Here is a 24,737-nt window from a genome sequence, read left to right as displayed (position 1 = left end):
TATTAGCAGTTTGGAGGGATATGTTGTCTCTTTATACGTATATGCTTCTAAACTGTTGTGTTCTGAGCACCTCTGCAAAAACAGTGATCATGTGAGTGAGGTGAAAGTGTTGAATGATGATGAAAGTATTTTCTTTTCGGGGATTTTCTTTCTTTTTGGGTCACCCTGCCTTGGTGGGAGATGGCCGATTTGTGTTGGAGTGGTTGGTACTTTTGTTTAATAAATGTATGAAAGAGGGGAAGGTACCTAGGGATTGGCAGAGAGCATGTATAGTCCCTTTATATAAAGGGAAAGGGGACAAAAGAGACTGTAAAAATTATAGAGGAATAAGCTTACTGAGTATACCAGGAAAAGTGTACGGTAGGGTTATAATTGAAAGAATTAGAGGTAAGACAGAATGTAGGATTGCTGATGAGCAAGGAGGTTTCAGAGTGGGTAGGGGATGTGTAGATCAAGTGTTTACATTGAAGTATATATGTGAACAGTATTTAGATAAAGGTAGGGAAGTTTTTATTGCATTTATGGATTTAGAAAAGGCATATGATAGAGTGGATAGAGGAGCAATGTGGCAGATGTTGCAAGTATATGGAATAGGTGGTAAGTTATTAAATGCTGTAAAGAGTTTTTATGAGGATAGTGAGGCTCAGGTTAGGGTGTGTAGAAGAGAGGGAGACTACTTCCCGGTAAAAGTAGGTCTTAGACAGGGATGTGTAATGTCACCATGGTTGTTTAATATATTTATAGATGGGGTTGTAAAGGAAGTAAATGCTAGGGTGTTCGGGAGAGGGGTGGGATTAAATTTTGGGGAATCAAATTTAAAATGGGAATTGACACAGTTACTTTTTGCTGATGATACTGTGCTTATGGGAGATTCTAAAGAAAAATTGCAAAGGTTAGTGGATGAGTTTGGGAATGTGTGTAAAGGTAGAAAGTTGAAAGTGAACATAGAAAAGAGTAAGGTGATGAGGGTGTCAAATGATTTAGATAAAGAAAAATTGGATATCAAATTGGGGAGGAGGAGTATGGAAGAAGTGAATGTTTTCAGATACTTGGGAGTTGACGTGTCGGCGGATGGATTTATGAAGGATGAGGTTAATCATAGAATTGATGAGGGAAAAAAGGTGAGTGGTGCATTGAGGTATATGTGGAGTCAAAAAACGTTATCTATGGAGGCAAAGAAGGGAATGTATGAAAGTATAGTAGTACCAACACTCTTATATGGGTGTGAAGCTTGGGTGGTAAATGCAGCAGCGAGGAGACGGTTGGAGGCAGTGGAGATGTCCTGTCTAAGGGCAATGTGTGGTGTAAATATTATGCAGAAAATTCGGAGTGTGGAAATTAGGAGAAGGTGTGGCGTTAATAAAAGTATTAGTCAGAGGGCAGAAGAGGGGTTGTTGAGGTGGTTTGGTCATTTAGAGAGAATGGATCAAAGTAGAATGACATGGAAAGCATATAAATCTATAGGGGAAGGAAGGAGGGGTAGGGGTCGTCCTCGAAAGGGTTGGAGAGAGGGGGTAAAGGAGGTTTCGTGGGCAAGGGGCTTGGACTTCCAGCAAGCATGCGTGAGCGTGTTAGATAGGAGTGAATGGAGACGAATGGTACTTGGGACCTGACGATCTGTTGGAGTGTGAGCAGGGTAATATTTAGTGAAGGGATTCAGGGAAACCGGTTATTTTCATATAGTCGGACTCGAGTCCTGGAAATGGGAAGTACAATGCCTGCACTTTAAAGGAGGGGTTTGGGATATTGGCAGTTTGGAGGGATATGTTGTGTTCTTTATACGTATATGCTTCTAAACTGTTGTATTCTGAGCACCTCTGCAAAAACAGTGATTATGTGTGAGTGTGATGAAAGTGTTGAATGATGATGAAAGCATTTTATTTTTGGGGATTTTCTTTCTTTTTTTGGGTCACCCTGCCTCGGTGGGAGAAGGCCAACTTGTTGGAGAAAAAAAAAAAATATATATATATATATATATATATATATATATACAGTAGACCCCCGCTTAACGGTCACCTCCAAATGCGACCAATTATGTAAGTGTATTTATGTAAGTGCGTTTGTACGTGTATGTTTGGGGGTCTGAAATGGACTAATCTACTTCACAATATTCCTTATGGGAAAAAATTCGGTCAGTACTGGCACCTGAACATACTACTGGAATGAAAAAAGTTCGTTAACCGGGGGTCCACTGTATATATATATATATATATATATATATTTTATATTATATATATATATATACAGTGGACCCCCGGTTAACGATATTTTTTCACTCCAGAAGTATGTTCAGGTGCCAGTACTGACCGAATTTGTTCCCATAAGGAATATTGTGAAGTAGATTAGTCCATTTCAGACCCCCAAACATACATGTACAAACGCACTTACATAAATACACTTACATAATTGGTCGCATTCGGAGGTAATCGTTATGCGGGGGTCCACTGTGTATATATATATATATATATATATATATATATATATATATATATATATATGGAGTGTGAGCAGGGTAATATTTAGTGAAGGGATTCAGGGAAACCGGTTATTTTCATATAGTCGGACTTGAGTCCTGGAAATGGGAAGTACAATGCCTGCACTTTAAAGGAGGGGTTTGGGATATTGGCAGTTTGGAGGGATATGTTGTGTATCTTTATATGTGTATGCTTCTAGACTGTTGTATTCTGAGCACCTCTGCAAAAACAGTGATAATGTGCGAGTGTGGTGAAAGTGTTGAATGATGATGAAAGTATTTTCTTTTTGGGGATTTTCTTTCTTTTTTGGGTCACCCTGCCTCGGTGGGAGACGGCCGACGTTGAAAAAAAAAAAAAAATATATATATATATATATATATATATATATATATATATATATATATATATATATATATATATATACACCTACCGTCCGACTTACGACCGAGTTCAGTTCTGAGAAACCGGTCATAAGCCGAAATGGTCGTAAGTCGAACTTTACTACTGAATATCAACAAAACATTTTTGTAATGACTTTATTTTATTTGGTATTTCATGTTTTACTTTACTTTTTATGTTGTTAGTACTGTATTTTATACTGTAAGGTTTAGGATAAACACTGTGTACAACACAAATAATTGTTTATTTCCCAGAAATTTGGCATAAAAAACTCCGGTCGTAAGTCGAGTGGTCGGAAGTCGAGCAGGTCGTAAGTCGGATGGTAGGTGTATATACAGTGGACCCTCGCATAACGGCATCACATAACGTTAAATTCGCATAACGATACTTTTAACTCTAACATTTTCCCTCGGATAACGTTAAAAAACTAGCTTAACGATATTCGTTCTTGGGTACCAATTAATATCGTTATGCGAGGGTCCACTGTATAATATATATACAGTGGACCCCCGGTTAACGATATTTTTTCACTGCGTAAGTATGTTCAGGTGCCAGTACTGACCGAATTTATTCCCATAAGGAATATTGTGAAGTAGATTAGTCCATTTCAGACCCCCAAACATACACGTACAAACGCACTTACATAAATACACTTACATAATTGGTCGCATTCGGAGGTAATCGTTATGCGGGGGTCCACTGTATATATATATATATATATATATATATATATATATATATATAAGTGATTTTGATTGGTTTTACTATGAAAAGGATCTTGAAATGGAGCTCAAAGTGGCAGAAATGTTCAATTTTTGCCGATGTTCAAGAGTAAATAAATGACGTCATTGTTCAATAAATGTCCAACTAGCCATTCTAATACGCAATCACGAATGGGTTGACGTTATTTATACAATTATTGCAGTAGTTTGCGTAACAGTAAATCTATTTTTTGTGTGAATAAAAATTCAAAATAGAAAGCAAGAGTATTATGACAGGGGCCTGGATATGTGACTGATGAATAGAGAAAATATTATTTTAGTGCCAGGAATGTCTGCATTGTTCATTCTGGACCCTATTTTGAAACTGACGCTTTTTTAACTTGCATGAAATTGGCCAAATTGCCAATTTCTGACCACTTTATTGGGTAGTTGAAATCGGTAAATGGGTGGTTTCTTGTACTCAAACAATAGAACAAATGGAGTTCTAAAGAAATAGTTATGAGTTTGGTGGACTGGAACAATGGAATTGGCTGAAAATAGGGCTCAAGGTGGGCGAAATCGCTGATGCATAAATGTCGCTGAGGTCACTAACTTCGCTAGAGCGTAATTCTGTAAGTTTTCCATCAAATTTTGTACTTTTGGTGTCATCATCGGCGAAAGATTCCCTACAATTACATGAGTATTTTTTTTTTTCTCCAAATATTTTGACACCAGGAGACACTTCAGGATTTGGGGTTGCAACAGTCAAAGGGTTAAGGCATGTCCGGTTTACGTCAAAAACTGAGTTACATCACGACTCTCGGAGCTAATTAATGATGTAGGGCGGGGTATGACTGTATTAGTTTACTTTCCTGATGATGGAAGGTTAAGAACATTGAAAATGAGGTTCAAATTAAATTTGTAAAAGCAATATTTTTCAGTCTTGATGGTAGTGTGGGGGGTCTTGATTTGAAGCTGCCATTTCCTTTTTCCTGGATCAAACCTGATTACCTCCCATTTCTGCAGGTGCTGTATGACTCTTACAGATTTAGCATTTTCCCTGGCAAGACAGTGATGGTGTGAATGATGTGAAAGTGCTTCTTTTTTGGGTTACCCTGCCTTGATGGGAGACAGCCAGTGTGAAAAATATAATATAGATAATAGTAATCTATATTATACAAAGGTTGTTCAGTCTCATAAATAACTGCTAGTACCATATAGTAAAAATGATTAAGATGCTGAAAACATTTGCAATTTCAAGTTTTGATTCTTTAAACTTGCATGTGTGTGTTTTAAATAATGTACTGTAGTACAGTAGTAATAAAACTTGTATTGCCTGTAGTTTTGAAAATATAGAATTTGGTGGAAAAATATGTTCAAGAAATGCTCTGAATGATTTGCATAGCATTGACAATTCTTTATATGTAATACAATGTTTTCCTTGAACTGTAACCATATAAATTGTAAAGCCATCTAGCGTCACACATTTTTTCTGTGGAAATAAATGTCTTTATCTTTATTTTGCCCTAAGCTTAGTTAATCTTACAGAGCTCTGGGGGCTAACCCGCTGTACTGTGACTGCTCGATGGCATGGCTTGCTAAATGGGTGGGTGGGGATTATGTGGAGCCAGGGATTGCCCGTTGTGCTGACCCAAGAGCAATGAGGGACAAACTAGTACTTACAACGCCACCAGAGATGTTCGTCTGCTCAGGTAACTTGATGAAACCTTATCCATATGTCAGCTGTATCACTGTTATTTTATGGGTATGAGACTCATGCCTGAAAATTGTTTGTAACTCGAGTATTTGTTACTCTGAACCTGTCTCTTTCCACAGAAGCACAAGTAATTGAAGATATTTTCCAGGACAATAATATTCTGCATCTAATTTCATATACTTATTTAGCACTGAAATTAAAAAGAATGTACTCAGCCAGGATGGATCACTGTTTTCCCTTTCCACTTACTGCTAAAATACACTCATGTATGCATGCAAGGCACCTTGCCATGTCACATGCTCTCTCTCACACATACTCCCTAATAAAACATCATTTTTTTTCCAAGTGAATCAAAATAATTTATGTATACAGTGCTCATCATTATATTATGCTGGATACCTCCGTCTGGTATACTTAAATGTTGAAACTCATATCCTGTTAGGAGTTTTGGAGAGAGAAATTTATGCCAGCCTGCCTACTCATCGTGTAATGTCTTAGGATTCTGTTAGCTACTCACTGCATACTTGGTGCCTTGTGTGGTGGATGGACATTATCTGTGGTCTCCCTGCATTAGGGGGCCCAAGTACAGTTTGTCAAACATTTCTGGCTATAGACAAATTAATATGTACAGGAATAAGTCTTATACAAAAGACTGTTGCACAGATCATGTGATTACATAAGTCAGGCCATCAAATGAAAGAAATAATTGAAGCCATTAGCATTTGTGAGCGTTCAGTGAGGAACTGGTTGCATTGGTTCCATGAGGATGGTGATGATGATATCCAGACACCAAAAGCACGTCCAGGGAAGCCTAGAAAAACATTCTCATATGTGTTTACTGTGATAAAGAAAGCTTGGGACCAAACAAAGAATGATTACATGGTATATTAAAGAAAAGAATCCAGAACTGCTTCATAGTGTGTGTATTAGAATTATTAATAGATGTGTGAAGGAGCTTGTTTACAGAAGCATTCTACCCATCCAGGAACCAATCTTGAGCCGTGTGCAGTGAAAGCTTAGTCATGTCTGCAAAGAAATAGCAAACATGGACCAAGAAACAGTAGTGAGGTTCTTTGGAGGGATGTAGCAACTTTCAGTGACTTGCATCACAGTGAAATATACATATACATATATGTAAGACGGTGCTCCTTGAGACACCAATAAATCTGTTGTTCAGTGGTTTTTGTGACTTTGAATTACTCTTCTTTGATGACTGACCAGGATATTTCCCAGACTTGAACCCCATTGAGAACCTCTGTGTTGCAATAGTGATCTACAAGGGAAAGACATAAGCTTACTCCCATGTCTGGAGGCTGCCATCCACAGTCATGGGAAAGTTTACCCAAGAAACCCTGAAGAATTTATGCAAATCACTTCCTAGATGATTGAAGGATGTCCTAATGTGCATGGGATGACCTATAAAATACTACATCATTGGTAAGCACACAACAATTTTTTTTCCTATATTTTATGATTGTGTGGTTTGAGAGAGGGCTGGCATACTTTAATGATGAGCACTGTAGAATTTCTGGCCTTTCTAGGAAATTCATTACTACATGGATCAGTACGTCTGTTACTGTGTGTTTCATCACTTGAGTTGCTTCTCTAATGTGCTGATGCATAAAATACTCATTACATTGTGGAATTTGGTTGACTATTGTTTGCAATTTCAGCCTCTTAGGCAGTACAAAAATACCATATTATAAAGCCTTTTTTGTTAATATACTACAGTAATTTTTCTGTACTTTTATGGATATTTCATAAAACTGCAAAAACCATTGAAAGTTTTATTTGCCATTCATTAGTTTCACTCTTAATTATACTTATCACATAAAATAATCCACATGCTAGTTTATACAAATTTGATATTTTTGTGTTTATTATATGACTGGAAGAAAAATCATGAAAGTTTACTTGGTACATAAATACTTTGTTGCAGTTCTAGCATGTTAAAGCATGCTTAGGCTAACACACCAAATGGAATTGCATAGGGTAGGTACTGCCCATATTCATTGTAAATAAACAAATAAACTGCATTTTGTTTGAGCAGACAGAGTGCCTGATGAAGTCTTAGCAAAATGTGACTTTTGTTACACTCGGCCCTGCCAAAATGGAGGTGTATGTAGATCAAGCCCTGGTCAGCAGTATGAGTGTCGCTGTACTGCAGGCTTCCATGGCTCTGAATGTCAGTATAGAATTGATGCCTGCTATGGAAATCCTTGCAATAATGGAGGCACTTGCAAGGTGTTTGAACCTGGAAGATATGCGTAAGTTCACTTTAAATAATTATGCTTTGTGTGTTGTAGTTGGGTTTAAATTTTGTTGTTTATATTAAGATGCAGAACTTTGTATGGTTTATTATTATAAAATTAATATAGTGGCACAACAACTGCTGAATGAGGGATGATACATGTTTCATTTTTTGGGTCATCTTACCTTAGTAGGAAATGATTGATTTTTGAAAAAAAAAAACTCGTTTTTTCATTACCACATTTGTTGTTTCCCACTGAGGTACAGTAACCCAAAGAAGTTAACATATTTACCATCTGCTATTGAATAATTATCTTATTAGAAGAATGCAGAAATCACAATACAAATGATCATCCAAACTACAACATTCTTACCTATCCTTTAGAATGCAAGCATTATACTGTGTCTTGTTAAAAAATAATAATTTACACAGATGCCACTGTCCCACCGGCTTTGAGGGCGGTCGATGCGAAGTAAATATTGATGACTGTGTTAACAACAAATGCATCAATGGTGCCACCTGCATGGATGGTATAACCTCATACTCCTGTTCTTGTCCAGCTGGGTATATTGGTGAATACTGTGAAAAGAAAATTGCTTTTTGTTCCAAGGAGTTTAATCCTTGCAAAAATGGTGCCAGTTGTGTTGATCATGGGACAGGATACGAATGCCAGTGTAGCCTTGGATGGTCTGGTAACAATTGTACTGAGAACTTAGATGACTGTACCAATCACATGTGTCAGGTGAGTTGCAGAAAGATTGATTACACATGCTTTAAAAATGCAAATTATAGTTATGAGATACTTGATGCACTGTATAAAATTATTTCTTGGATTGCACAGACTTTTAGTGGGATAATGTTTCTGTAGAGATTTTGCTTTCTGATGATCTGAATTATTTTTTCATAGAATGGTGGACAGTGTGTTGATGGCGTTGGTGATTATGAGTGCAAGTGTTCTGGTGACTGGAGTGGTCAGTATTGTGAGCTTGGTCCCTCTGTCCTACTACAAACCGAACCCTGCTTACAACATGATTGTCGCCATGGAGTGTGTATTGTGCCTCAAGGAGAATTGGAATATGTCTGTAAATGCTCTCCAGGGTACTCGGGTAAGGAAATATTCTGGTTTTCTTTTCTATGTTATCAAATAGTAGTTTGAGATACTGGGGATTATTTGTAAATTTATTTATGTAAAACTTGTCTTCCAAACTGTTTAGCTCTTTAATGTATACAGTAATTATAATTTTTTTAAAATGCATTTTTAATGAGATTGTCTATTTTCAGTAATAAAATTATTAATTCGGGAAGCTTTACTGTTTAATAATTATCAAACGAGATTTTATACATTTAAAAATAATTACCTCTTCCATTTTATATACTGTATACAGTGTATTACTGAGTCACTTTACTGATGGTGACTCAGTTTGACATTTTATACTAGCTATTAATTAAGATTTATAATGGTTAGTTTAATGCAAACTAAAAAGTTTAATCCATATATTGATATGCATCATAATTATTCTTCAAAAGGGAATGAATGTGTTGAATTGGCAATTTAATTATCTCAAATCATAATTTACATAGATCTACCTACTTGAGATTCCTGTTTCCATGTCAGTGTACCTAAGTTGCTGAAATCAGATTTTGTGTAGTGAAGAAAATATGGTACAAGTTGGCAATCAGTAATCCGATTCCATCAGTAATCCGGCACTGATTTCAGCTTGCATAATTTCAAATTTCTGGGGTAGCTACACTGACCTGCTTCTACTGTTTGGTGGTGCTACTTGCTGCATAAGTCATTCCAATTTCTTTTTCTCCATTTATTGTTATAACCTGCTCACTTTTAGCCCTAGCCATGGTTCCAATAAATAAAAGAAATGCTTCTCTTTGTGTAAAGCACATACACTGTACATTGTCCATAAAAATAAGGTGGCTTTGAAGCCACTGTTAGTCACCATGAGCTCAGCTTACTTAGATAAGTTGTGATCAGTAAATTTGGGCATACATATAAGAGAATAGGTCTATGTGGTAAGTGTACACTACATAAAAAAATTCTGCAGCACACAGTGCATAATGAGAAAAAACTTTGAGTGTTTTTGGTGTAAAACAGCAACTTTGCTGTGTATTTTTGTATAGTTTTTATGGTTGTATTCTTGTTTTTTTGGTTTCAGTTGATAGAAAGGAAGATATATTACAGAAATAGATATGATTTTGATTGGTTTCACGAAAAGTGCCTTGAAATTAAGCTCAAAGCAGAAATGTTCAATATTTACCCATGCCCAAAAGTAAACAAATTACATCACTGTCCAGTACGTGTCCAACTGACCAGTCTAATACGCAGTCACTAATGGGTTGACATTATTTATAAATTATTACAATAATGCAGTAGTCTGCATAACAATAAATCTTCTATTTTTTTTGTGTGAATAAAAGTTTCAAAATGGAAAACAAGCATAATATAAGAGGGGCCTGGAGAGGTGACTAATGAACAGAGAAAATGTTATTTTAGTGCCATGAATGTCTGCATTGTTTATTCTGGTCCCTATTTTGAAATTGGCATCTCTTGAAATTTGTGTGAAATTGGACAAATTGCTGATTTATGACCACTTTATTGGGTAGTTGAAATAGGTAAAGAAGGAATACTGGAAAAAAAGCTATGAGTTTGGTAGCCTAGAACAATGGAATGGGCCAAAAATAGGGCATAACATGGACGAAATCTCCAATAAGTAAATATCGCCATTTGCTTAAGTGTATTCTAACCTAACCACTCTGTAATTTGGCAAAATCACTAATCCAGCTCCCTGCATGTCCTGATAATGCTGGATTAGTGATGGTCAACCTGTATACTAAAGTCATGAGAAGTAGACAATACATAAGAAGATTTGAGAGAAAAGCTTCTCATTCTTATATTCTTGTCAGATATGACAAGATATGTGCTTATAGTCAAATGGGTGAGTGAGTGTAAGTGTAAGTGTGAACCACCAGGTGGTTTTTATGTAGTTAGTTGATGGGGTGTATCAGGGAGACAAGATGTTTTCTAACGGTAGTTTTGAAGGTGATGAATGTGTCTGCAGTTCTAGAGTTTTCAGGTCGAGTGTTCCAGATTTTAGGGCCTTTGACATACATTGAATTTTTGTAAAGGTTTAGTTGGACATGGGGAATATCGTAGGGATGTTTGTGTCTGGTGTTATGCCTGTGGGTCCTGTCACATCTATCAAGAAAGCATTTTATGTCAAGGTTAATATTGGAATTTAAGGTCCTGTATATGTAGATTGCACAGTAGGAAGTGTGGATGTTCTGAACAGGGAGTAAGTTTAGATCTATGAAGAGTGGGGGGGGGGGGGTGTTGCCAGGAATGGGATTTAGTGATTATTCTTACTGCGACTTTTTGTTGAGTTATTATTGACTTTAGGTGTGTTGCTGCAGTTGATCCCCAAGCACAAATAGCATAGGTGAGATATGGATAAATGAGTGAATGGTATAGTGTGAGAAGGGCATTTTGCGGCACTTAGTATCATATCTTGGAGAGGATCCCAACTGTTTTGGATACTTTTTTTGATATGTGTTGGATATGGGTGCTGAAATTCAGGTTGTTGTCGAGGTATAGGCCTAGGAATTTGCCCTCATTTTGTCTGGCAGTTAGAGTGCTGTCGATCTTAATGTTAAGTTGCGCAGCACCTGCTCTGCTACAAATATTATATAGTAGGTTTTGTCAGTGTTAAGTGTAAGTTTATTGGCTGCCATCCAAGTTGATATTTTGAGCAGCTCCTCATTAACAATGGTGTTGAGGGTGGCAAGATTAGGGTGAGAGATGACATAAGTTGTGTCGTCAGCAAAGAGAATGGGTTTCAGGCGTTGGGATATGTTTGGAAGTTCATTGTAAATGATGAAGAGCAGGGGTCCAAGGACACTTCCCTGCAGAACTCCAATATCAAGTGGCTGTGTTGATGATGCTGTGTCTTTAATGGTGAAATATTGATACCTATTAGTAAGGTAGGATTTGAAATATGCAAGCGCATGGCCTCTTATACCATAATGGTCAAGTTTGCGGAGTAGGATGCTGTGGTCTACTGTGTCAAAAGCTTTTTTTAGGTCAATAAAAATTCCTAGCGGATATTCCTTATTTTCCAATGCTATGTAAAGCAGATCTAGCATTTTTACAATTGCATCATTAGTGCTTTTATTTTTCCTGAATCCAAATTGGCAGGGGTTGAGTATGTTTTGTGCTGTTTTAAATGAATACAGTCTCCTGTGCATGAGTTTCTCAAAGATTTTGGATAGCAATGGCAAGTTTGATATTGGCTTATAGTTGTTTACATCTGTAGGGTCACCACCTTTATGTATTGGTGTAACCCTTGCTGTCTTGAGTAGTTTCGGGAAGGTGCTAGTTTCTAGTGACTTGTTAAAAAGTAATGAAATAGCATGCAAAAGGACATGGGCCGCTCGCTTGTACAATAATGGTGGGACATGAGACAGGTTCCCTGAGTTATTTTTAAGTGACTTTATAATCTCAGTGACTTTGGTGGGCTCAGTTGGTACAAGATAGAAGGAAATTGGGAAATTTCCATCTAGATAGTCCCTGGCACGGGCGTTGGTACGTGGGATTTTACTGGCAAGATTAGATCCTATGGTTGAGAAGAAGTCGTTTATCTTGTTAGCTGTTTCAATGGGGTTTCATTAGGTTTAGTTAGGACAATATTCTTTGTTTTTTTCAGTTTGTGGGTGCCCAGAATCTGAGTGTGTGTTTTCCAGGTCTTTTTTATATCACCTTTTGTGTCAGTGAATCTGCTGGAGTAGTACAGTTGTTTGGCTTTCTTTATTACTTTGGTGTGAACTGATGAATAGTGTTTAAGAATATCTTCATGTATTAAGCCCTATATTTGTTATTTATATTGCTTTTCACATTGGTGTTTCTTATCAATGGATTTTGGAATGCTGCTGGTTAGCCATGGGCAACCGAGCCATTTATTCGTGATCTGTTTCATTTTTATAGGACAATGTTTGTTATATAGTCTAAGTAATTTGTTAAGAAAAATGTCTGTCCAATCGTCAATACCATTGGCCTTGGAGAATTCTGTAGGTCAGTCAACAGCCTCTAGGTCTGCTGTGAACTTCCTTATTGAGGCCTCGTCATGGAGTCTAAATGAAACTTTGTTGTATTCCAGTGGTGGTTTACTAATGTTTATCAAGAGGAAGGTAGGATAGTGGTCTGTAGTGCTGTCTGTGATTATCCCTGATTTAAGGGGGGCTAGTATATTGGTTCATATGTGGTCTATTATGGTTGCACTTGTCTCAGTGAGCCTGGTTGGTTTAGTTATTGTTGGTATGAGAAGTGTGTTGTTCATATTGTTGATGAAATCAGACACAGGCTGATCATCTAGTAGGCCAAGGTTGATATTGAAGTCTCCAGTTAAGAGAAGGTGGTGCTTGTTCATTTGTTTGTTTGTTATTAGTGTCTTTAATTTCTCACTGAAGTTTGGGATGTTTGTGTGGGGTATCCTGTAAATGGCACCGATTGTTATAGGCGTCTTAAGGTTTTTTACAGTAAAATTAGCAAAAATGTATTTCCCCATATTCATCACTAAAGCAAGTAGTGCTAATACAAGATAGTTGGTTAGAGTAACAGATTGCAATACCACCCCCAACTTGGTATGGTCTGCAGTTGTGGATTGCTGTGTATCCTGGTAGAGGGTAGATATCTATTGTGTCCTGCTTAAGCCAGGTCTCAGTAAGAATAATGCAGGAGAAGGGTGTCTTTAGCGACTCAAGGAGTGCCAGGAGGTCATCATAGTGTTTCCTTAAGGACCTGATGTTGTAGTTAAGAACTGATAGACATTTAGCACTGTTTAGGATAGTGCTGGCTTGTGATGCTGTGTAATAAAGGCAGTTACTTTCCAGTAGGTTTTGATTGGGTGTTAGATTATGGAGGTTTATATCAGGGTCGACGTGATCATTCATCTTCTAGGTTTAAATTGTGGTTATTTATATCCTGAATTGTGTGTTGAGTTCTAGTACTGATATCTGTAGTAGTGGGAAGTTTGGACAAGTAAATAGCTAAAGCACTTTGGTCATATAGAGTATAGTCACTAATAAACATAATGAAGTTGATGTTGTCTAAGTGCTGTGGTAGAATGAGCTAAAGTACAACTAAGTGTAAACTAAAAATATAAAAATACAAATTAAAAATAGCACCAGACTCTCACTTGTAATTGCACTAAGGTCTAATATAAGTTGTTAACAAGAACTAGAGTATAACTAAATTTAAATTGACAAGACAAAATACACAAGTTAAGGTAGCAAAAGAAAATAAAAAATAATAAAAAAAAATAAAAATGGCAATGACTTGGTTATAATACGATAGTAAGATGGTACACAGGATATTAAAATTGGAGTTGAATATACAAGCTTAAAAATTGGTAACAAAATTTTAAGTAAAATAAAGATGGGTGATAAAGTGTACAATAGAATAGGGCAATTATAAAGTATATAATAAAATTGGATAATAAACTTGACAAATGAAAAGGGCAATAATAAAAAGTTTGAAATAGATTGGGCAATAAACTATTGGTAAAAATTGGGCAAGTATAAGATTGGGTAATTAACTCAAGACTAGAATAGTGCAATAATAAGATGAAAACTTTACAAGAAAGTTGGGCACTAAAATATAAAATAAAAATGGGCAATAATAAAAAGTTTACAATAAGGTTGGTCAATACAGTTTAAAGTAAAATTGGGCAATAATAGAGATTTCTGTAGTATATTTTCCATTCTGTCAAATGAGACTAAGAAATTGCAAATACAACTATTAAAAACATACGAAAAAACACTGCAAAGTCGCTGTTTTAATAGAAAATTACGGTCTGTTTTTTTTCTCGTGCACTGTGTGCTGCAGGATTTGTTTTATGTGGTGCACACATACCACATAGATGTATTCTCAAATATCTAGGCCCAAATTTACTGCTCACAGCTTATCAGAGTGAGCTGAGCTTATGGCGTAGATCTACGGTTTGGACCCTGAACGTAAAGCTGTAGATCTATGGCATGGACCCTGAAAGGGTTAACATTTGTCATGATCCCGTCAGTTCCAGCTGCAGTACCCCCTTTCATTCTACGTAATGCCTCACGCACCTCTCCCACACTCACATCCTGCTCTTCACTCCTAAAAGATGGTGTACCTCCCTGGCCAGTGCATGAAATTACCGCCTCCCTTTGTTCGTTGACATTTAACCCCTTGAGTGTCACAACCCCCAAATCCTGAGGTGTCTCCTAGTGTCGCAAAATTTCAAAAAAAGAAAAAAAAATTTTTTTTTTCTTATGAAATGATAGAGAATCTTTTCCCGATTGTAATGACGCCAAAAAAATGAAATTTGATGGAAAACTGACGGAATTATGCTCTCGCGAAGTTAGTGACCTCGGCTATATTTACTAATTGGCAATTTCACCCACTTTGAGCCCTATTTTCGGCTAATTCCATTGTTCCAGTCAACCAAACTCATACCTACTTCTTTAGACTCCATTTTTTCTATCGATTGAGTACAAGAAACTGCCCATTTACCGATTTCAACTACCCAATAACGTGGGCAGAAATTTGCAATTTGGCCAATTTCACGAAAATTAAAAAATACGACAATTTCAAAATAAGGTCCAGACATTCCTGGCTCTAAAATAACATTTTCTTTGCTCATCAGTCACGTCTCCAGGCCCCTCTGATATTACTCTTGCTTTCTATTTTGAATTTTTATTCAAACAAAAAAATAGAAGATTTACTGTTATGCAGACTACTGCAATACTGTAATAATTGTACAAATAATGTCAACCCATTCATGACTGCATATTAGAATGGCTAGTTGGACATTTATTGGACAATGACATCATTTGTTTACTTTTGAACATCGGCAAAAATCAAGCATTTCCCCTACGTTGAGCTCCATTTCCAGGTTCTATTTATAGTAAAACCATTCAAAATCACCTCTATTTCTATAATATGTTTTCCATTCTATCATTTGAGACCAAGAAAACGAAAATACAACCATAAATACTATAGGAGAATAGACCACAAAGTTGGCATTTTAATTAAAAAAAACGATCGGAGTTTTTTTTTTCTCATTATGCACTGCATGCTCCAGGATTTTTTTATATGGTGCACACTGACCACACAGACCCATTCTCTCACATGTGGGCCTACCAGCTTTCTCCTGCTTGATTTGAAGCCGCTAGAATTTATGAGTATATATATGTCAAACACGGTACCTCGTAAGACGTATATACCCGACCGAAACAGTCAGAGGGTTAAAAGTTCCTCAGAATATTCTTGCCATCTACCCAATACCTCCATCTCCCCATCTACTAACTCCCCTACTCTGTTTTTAACTGACATATCCATTCGCTCCCTAGGCTTTCGTAACTTGTTTAACTCGCTTCAAAATTTTTTCTTATTTATATTAAAATTTCTTGACAGTGCCTCTCCCACTCTATCATCTGCTCTGCTTTTGCACTCTCTCACCACTCTCTTCACCTTTCTTTTACTCTCCATATACTCTACTCTTCTTATAACACTTCTGCTTTGTAAAAACCTCTTGTAAGCTACCTTTTTCTCTATCACACCCTTTACTTCATCATTCCACCAATCACTCCTCTTTCCTCATGCACCCACTCTCCTATAACCACAAAGTTCTACCCCACATTCTAATACTGCATTTTTTAAAACTATTCCAACCCTCTTCAACCCCCCCCCCCCCCCACTACTCATACTTGCACCAGCCCACCTTTCTGCCAATAGTTGCTTATATCTCACCCGAATTTCCTCCTCCTTTACTTGTTGCCAATTTCCTCTTGTCCCATCTACCTCTTACTCTAACTGTAGCAACAACTAAATAATGATCTGATATATCAGTTGCCCCTCTATAAATGTGTACATCCTGGAGCCTACCCATCAACCTTTTATCCACCAATACATAATCTAACAAACTACTTTCGTTATGTGCTATATCATACCTTGTATGTTTATTTATCCTCTTTTTCATAAAATATGTATTACTTATTACTAAACCTCTTTCTACACATAGCTCAATTAAAGGCTCCCCATTTTCATTTACCCCTGGCACCCCAAATTTACCTACTACTCCCTCCACAACATTTTTACCCACTAGCATTGAAATCCCCACCACAAGTACTTTCACACTTGGTTCAAAACTCCCCACACATTCACTCAACATTTCCCAAAATCTCTCTCCTCTACACTTCTCTCTTCTCCAGGTGCATATATGCTTACTATAACCCACTTTTCACATCCAACATTTATTTTACTCCACATAATCCTTGAATTAATACATTTATAGTCCCTCTTTTCCTGCCATAGCTTATACTTCAGCATTATTGCTGCTCCTTCTTTAGCTCTAACTCTATTTGAAACCCCTGACCTAATCTCATTTATTCCTCCTTACTGAAACACACTCACCCCCTTCAGCTTTGTTTCAGTTAAAGCCAGGGCATCCAGCTTCTCATTTATAACATCCACAATCCTCTTTCTTGTCATTCGCACAACATCCCTGTGAGTCGACACAAATTATTTTGGAATTTCTACTTATCTGGGATATGGAAGGGTTGACTACAAAGTAGATTTGATAAATGCAGTTGAATTAATTAGGGAAAGAGTGGCCTTTGCTTTTATGAGGGGTTCCTTTTTTTTTTATCTTTTGCAAATGAAACTGACATAGACCATTTTTATGGTTATGTAAGTGACATGACAGGAATGCAGGAAATAACATGAAAAATAATAAAACAGAGTATTATTATCTGAAACATTTAGTGATTCCTCTGGTATAAAAGGGTGTGCTCTATAAATATTTCATTCAAGGTGTATATATAACATTTAACAGCATACATCAGGTCCTCATATTTAATGAAGGTGTGAGCAACTTGTTTAAATTCAGGACAAAGAGCAACCAAGATTTTTGAGCTACCTTGGGCAAGGCCCAACCAGTCACCTACACACTTATTATCCAGACAGCAGGTGGTGTCACCTCTTTTGACCATTGAGTTAAAATCTTAAGGATGATTTTTCATTGCTACTATAGTGATATTTATATGGTTACAAACAACATAAAATCTGTAAAGTAAAAGGACACAAGTGCAACTAATGTGACATTTTATTGTGGCAACGTTTCGCTCTCCAGGAACTTTGTCAAGCCCTGGAGAGCGAAACGTTGCCACAATAAAATGTCACATTAGTTGCACTTGTGTCCTTTTACTTTACATATTGTCGGTAATTCTACCAACATTATTACAACATAAAATCTTAAAACATTCAAGGTTTTTCATGAATGTCATTTAAACATTCATACATTTAAAACAAATGGGGATGTGTACATGTTGGTACTTACTACTGGTAAGTGCAATCTGATACTGGATTATTAGTTGTCTGAAACTCAAACAAGACAGAGAATCTGAGAATTAAAGATTATTATACTAAACTGTAAAATTTAAAAAAAAATTTATCCTCTATATGTAGAGTGTGGTTAATTCTTTGAATAATAATAATTAGGAGAACTGCAGTGGACCTACTGGCGGATGCTCTAGGCAGATTCTACTCGCACCCACCCATTTTCACATGTATATTTGTCTAACGAACTGTTGAAAGTGTGTAGTAGTAGAAGCAGTTGCTGTTACAAATTACTGCATTTCTTTCACCCTCCATCAAACATTCCTCAAATTGTAGTCACATTTTTAATGGAGAGAGAGGGTTTGAACCTGCAGGCTAGCAGTCGTAAATTATTAGTCTAACACCTTAGCTCACTGCACCTCAGCTCAGTTTCACAGACTACAATCCTGGGACAGTCTGTGAACAGCCACTAACCCAGACTCTATCACTCATTTTTATGGAGAAATCTTGACACCTCTAACAGGCAGCAACTAATTCTAGATCTTGTTCCTTCTAAGCCACTTAGCAGCTTGCTGAAAATTTATAATAAATTAATGTAACAATTTAGGGTAAATGGAGAGACAGGGCTCAAATCCATGATCTAGTAATCCTAGAAGCACTAGCCCAGCACCTTAGCCCAGAGCCTCAACAGCAGTTGCATAAAGTTTCACCAACTAGAGTTATGTGAGAGTCTGTGAACTACCCTTTCACACACTAAATTTAAAGAATTTGCAAGATTTTTATTTACATGACTTTCAGATTCAGATATAGATTTATTGTTGTCAATATTAAATACAGTGGAACCTTGACTTAAAAGTTTAATCCGTTCCAGGAGCTAGCTCATAGCTCAATTTACTCGTATATCAAACTAATTTTCCTCATTTAACTGATAAGCCATTAATCCGTTCCTGAACTCTGGAGAGCCAAGAAAACATTACTTGAATATGACGTTATTATCAACTATACGGCTTATTTGTCTATCACAATTCATCTAATATGACATAATAAACAATATAATTAACACAGAAACATGATATATACTCTAGAATTAATAAAATAGGCCATAATACAGTGGCAGAGGCAGCGGCAAATGTGTCCACCATTTCCTGTGTGTATATACTGAGAGTATCTTCCTGTGCTCTTATTGTAAGAGAAAACAGAGTATTTTTGAGGCTAACTGCAATAGATCACCATTTTTCTAAGGAAAACACTGAAAATATCGTACGTATATAAACACATAGTAAGTCATAATATACTGCAGAATGTAAAGAAATAATAAACTGTTTATATAAAGTGTATATGTACTTACACATTGAACATAGCTGATAAAATTTTTGTTTTGTTTAATCACTGAACATAACTGATATAGTATCTCCTGCGAGCTGCTTCTCTCTCAACCACGTCAGCAGCAACTTCTCCATCTTATCATGGACAGAGGTTCACAGCTTAAACGTTATTGTAACGCCCTTGGCTGACTCTATAGCCTTTAACGACTCCTGCTGCTTTAGTATCGTACATATAGTAAATTATTATTATAATCAAGGGGGAAGCGCTAAACCCGGAGGATTATACAGCGCCTGGGGGGGGGATGTGGAAGGCTCCTCACTAAGAGTAGATGTACTGCGCTGGTATTGTCTGGCTAAATCCACAACTCGTGCACCTTGCATATGTTTATCTATGATTTCATGCGTTAATTCCATGGAAATCATCATCTTTTTCTTCTCAGCACTGTCCTTTACACTTATTTTCTTAGGACCCATGGTTAGAAAAGCGAAATTTGGCGAAATGACTGTCAAAAATGTAAGCAAATCAGGAGAGAACTGCTTTGACAGCGATGTAAACATCAGCTGCGCCAACTAGCGGCAGGATTCTGAATTATTATTACGTACATATTATGTACATTATTATTATTATTATTATTATTAATTTAGGGAACTGAAGCTCTATTGTTATTGTAAAATAATAATAATTATTATTATTGATAATTTAAGGAACTGAAGCCCTATTGTTATAATTATTATTATTATTACTACTATTAATTTAGGGAACAAGCTCTATCGTCATTGCAATACTAATAATGATAATTATTATTATTGATAATTTAGAGAACTGAAGCTATGTCATTATTATTATTATTATTATTATTATTATTATTATTATTATTATTATTATTATTATTATTACTATTATTATTAATTTAGGGAACAAGAGCATATATCCAATTCCCTAGATCAAGAGACTCTCACCAGTGTCAAGGAACCTTGATGCTGGTAAGGGGCTCTTAATGTAGGGAACTGGATATGTGCTCAAGTTCTCTAAATTATTAATAATAATAAAAATAATAATACAAATAATAATTATAATGATAGAGCTTCAGTTCCCTAAATTATCAATAATAATTATAATAATTACTACAATAACGATAGAGCTTGTTCCCTAAATTAATAATAATAATACATTATTATAACGAGAGCTTCAGAACGTAATCAACTCAGTGCACTGTTTACCTCACAGTGGGAGCAGTTCTCTCCTGATTTGCTTACATTTTTGACAGTCACTTGGCCAAATTTTGCTTTTCTAACCATGGGTCCTAAGAAAGTAATTGTAAAGGACAGTGCTGGTTAGAAAAAGAGAATGATATCCATGGAATTAAAGCATGAAATCATAGATAAACAAGAGAGGTGTCCAGGTTTTGGGTTGAGGGGGAAGTAGGGGGGGGGGAGCTGGCTCGTAACTCAAATGTTGGCTCATAACTCGGAGCAAAAAATCCACCCATTGACGGCTCGTATCTCAAAAAAATTCGTATGTTGGGGCACTCGTAAGTCAAGGTTCCAGTGTAATTACTTTTTTAGTAGTTATACTCAGTTTTGGAAAAGGATATGTGTACATTTCAGGACATTTATTAACCCTTTCAGGGTTTCCGATGTATACTAGTATGGCTTACGCACTAGGGTTATTGGCGTACTAGAACGCCTAAATTCTAGTGCCTTCAAATCTAGTGAGAGAAAGCTGGTAGGCCTACATATGAAAGAATGGGTCTGTGGTCAGTGTGCACAGTATCAAAAAAATCCTGCACCACTCATTGCATAATGGGGAAAAAAAAAACTCTGACCGTGTTTTTGGTTTAAAACAGCGACTTTGCAGTGTATTTTCGCATGGTATTTATGGTTGTATTCTAGTTTTCCTGGTCTCATTTTATAGAATGGAAGATATATTACAGAAATTGAGATGATTTTGATTGGTTTCATAATGAAAAGTACCTTGAAATTGAGCTCAAAGTAGCAGAAATGTTAGATTTTTGCCAAATTTCAAAAGTAAACAAATCATGCCAAGCGTCCAATACACGTCAACTGGTTAGTCTAATATTCTTTCACAAGTGCACTGATATTATTTATACAATTTCTACACTAATGCACTAGTCTGCATAACAGTAAATCTTCTAACTTTTTTTTTTTTTTTTTTTTTTTTTTTTTTTAGAATAAAAATTTGAAGTGGAAAGCAAAAGAGATGTAAGAGGGGGCTGGGGATGTGACTAATGAACAGAGAAAATATTATTTTAGTGCTAGGAATGTCTGTCTTGCTTATTCTGGACCCTATTGGAAATTTGTGTGAAATTGGCAAAATTCGTCAGAAATTGGCAAAATTGCCAATTTCTGACCACTTTATTGGATATTTGAAATCGGTAAATGGGTGGTTTCTTGTACTCAATCTATAGAAAAAATGGAATTATATGGAAATAGATATGATTTTTGTCGACTAGTACACTGAAATTGGCCAAAAATAGGGCTCAAAGTGGGCGAAATCGCCGATGTGTAAACATCGTCGAGACCGCTAACTTGGCGAAATTCTGCAAGTTTTCCATCATATTTCATACTTTTGGTGTCATTATGATTGGGAAAAGATTCTCTATCATTTCATAAGAAAAAATAATTTTTGTTTTTTTCCGAAAAATTTTCAACCCTGAGAACGAGTTTAGGAGAGGGCCTCTCGACCCTGAAAGGGTTAAAAGTATCATTTTGCCACGAGTGGTGAAATGTTTCCTTTAATGTCCTGAACTGTACCCAAATGTCTTTTTTTACAGTATTAGTATCACTTAACCTTATATTACTTTATACAACCTGTTTTACTCATGTTCTAATAGAATAATCAGTACATTATTTAAAAAAAAAATTCATGGATATGCTATGCTTACAATGGGACTCAAAAATGTACTTTGTAAGCAACCTACCTCTATAAAGCTGTTCTTGTAGACTAATTTGTAATCTTTTCATATATATTTGTCTGCTGTACCACTATGTAATTATGTAACACCTTTTATGGAATAAATCCTTATCCTTATCTTTATGGTTTGAGAAGTTTATTCCATGATTGGTGAGGACCAGGCAAACCTCTTTTTTGTAGTATACGAACATGAAAAGATTGAAAATTATTCATACCAGTGTTAATTTCATGTGATGTAAGATAAAATGTTAATTGCCTTATTCTTTAGTTGTGATCATGGCAATAGATGACAACTAATGTCACTTATAGTCATGGAAGTAGATGAAAATTAATTGCTTGATCTTAGAAGTAAATTGGAAGTATTAACAGGGAGGTCTGCAAGGAACCATACATGTTTAGAGAGGTATTCACTAAGAAAATAGGGTACCAGAGTGCAGGAGGAAATGGGTCAGCTAGCTGAATATTTGATAATGACTAACAATGCAACAGAGAATGATATGAAGAAGCTGTTAAGTGAATAGGATATGCATATTAAAAGCAATGGAACCTGACAAGGTGTCTTCTTGGTTCATGACAGGGAGCAGAGGCATTGCATGAACTGCTAGTAAAAATTTAAAAGCTGGAGATGATGCATACTCTGGAAATCTATAATGTCTTAGCAGTTATATAGTATTGAACTACAAACTGGTATTGTTAGTGTTCATACTAGCTTAAATAATAGGAAAAATATTGAGGAGAGTGGTGGATCAACCAAAGAAGCATGGAGTATTAAATGACAGTGAACACTGACTTAACCCTTTCAGGGTCAGTCCTGTTGTATCACAGCTTTGAAGATAGTCATGGTCCTGTAGCATAATGCCATGAGCTCAGCTCACCCAGATAAGATGTGACTGGTAAATTTGGTTCTAGATATGAGAGAATAGGTTTATGTGGCAAGTATGCACCATATAAAAAAATCCTGTAGCACGCAGTGCATAATGAGAAAAAACTCAACAGTGTTTTTGGTATAAAACAGCGACTTTGAGGTGTATTTTTGTATGTTCTTTTATGGTTGTATTCTCAGTTTCTTGGTCTCATTTGATAGAATGGATGATATATTACAGAAATAAAGATGATTTTGATTGGTTTTGGGACTGAAAGTACCTTGAAATTGAGCTCGAGGTAGCAGAAATGTTTGATTTTTGCTATCAAAGTAGCGGAAATGTTTGATTTTTTGCTGATGTTCAAGAGTAAACAAATGATGTCACGCATCCAGTACACGTCAACTGGTGGGTCTTATGGGCACTCACAAGCAGCAAGCAGCAACAAGGCTGCTCCTATATCTTGCCGTCCCCTGGGCCTATTCCGAACTCCAGTGATGGCCAAATTAGCAAGTACTGCTGCAACAACATGCAAGGAACCTATAGTGACATAAAAACTGACGGTGAAGACAACGAAATGGACTAAATATGACAAAAGAGGGACCGGCATTCAAGTACCAGACCTGCTGCTGCCAGACGTGAACCAGACACGAGACGTTTTCCACTACAGTGAAATAACTGACCTCCATATCAACTGCACCAGTGTTTAACGGGAAGACAACATGGCAGAATTCCTGATCAACTAAATCTCCAAGGAAATGCCAGGTCTGTAGGACTTTTTTCGTCAGTGCCAAACGAGGGAAAGATTTGAGCCTTTAAACATGGCTGACCGGCATTCAAACAGCAGCTACTGCCAGACGTACAACTAGCGAAGTGAAATTCTCATCTTTACTGACGTTCATCTGTTGACAGTAGCATCATATCTGTACCACCATCATATCACCTGTACCAGTGCTAACGAGAGGGAAACACAAGAGACATCGTCAAATCAACAGTACAAAACCCCAAGGTATAGGACGGTTATCCCTCAGTGCCAGTCGTGGGAAAGAAGTGAATAGTTAAATAGTCAAGGTTAATGTTTTAGTAGCTGACCTATATTCAGCTGACCAGTGTACAGTGAGAGAATCATAGCAGAAAAAGCCAAATATATCTATAAACTCAAGGAAAGTCAGGTGGTGTTACTCCCCTCAGTGTTTTAAAAATGGTTGAGTCAGCAAAACAGGTCAGGAGACAACAACACGACACAACCCCCGATAAATGGAATTGAGGGGGATTTGGAAGGATAAAACCATGGATTAAACCTTTCTGGTCTACCAGAATGGAAAGGAGTTAGAAGTTAATTGGTGAAGCCAGACTGTGAAGTGAGGTGGGTAGGGGAGGGTGAATAAGGGGTTAAATGTAAGGGTGTTGTGAAGTTAAGGGAAAAGTGAGCAGTGAAGATGGTTTCTGAAGAGGAAATTTTACTAGTAATGCAGTGGTGATTGCTAAAGCAGATACTAAGTGTACTAGGGACTGGAAAAGAGAAATAAATATTATTGTATATGAGTAAAAGAGCGAAGAGTGAAAATGGCAGGCATTAGGGGGGTACAGGCTGGCATAATTATATTTATATTTCTTCTTCAATTCCATGAAGAAAGAAATCAGTCATGGGGGTTGGAAAAGGTGAATGGAGTAACAGCGCCCTGGACAGTAAAAGC

General features: G+C 36.6%; 1 protein-coding gene across 1 annotated transcript in view; it reads left to right on the top strand.

Annotated features, from left to right (window-relative positions):
- Positions 1-24,737, top strand: part of LOC128696874 (protein slit) — a gene marked incomplete in the record, with an annotated part of 659,908 nt that overhangs the window by 505,894 nt on the left and 129,277 nt on the right. Inside the window, 4 exon segments of the mRNA XM_070096038.1 lie at positions 5,123-5,286; positions 7,342-7,558; positions 7,975-8,284; positions 8,450-8,648. Coding sequence (XP_069952139.1) covers positions 5,123-5,286; positions 7,342-7,558; positions 7,975-8,284; positions 8,450-8,648 — 890 coding nt within the window.

This window comes from Cherax quadricarinatus, chromosome 52 (assembly GCF_038502225.1).
Source record: "Cherax quadricarinatus isolate ZL_2023a chromosome 52, ASM3850222v1, whole genome shotgun sequence".
NCBI classification, from domain to species: domain Eukaryota; kingdom Metazoa; phylum Arthropoda; class Malacostraca; order Decapoda; family Parastacidae; genus Cherax; species Cherax quadricarinatus.
Note: the sequence above shows the minus strand (reverse complement) of the source record. Positions and strands in the feature narration are given on the sequence as shown.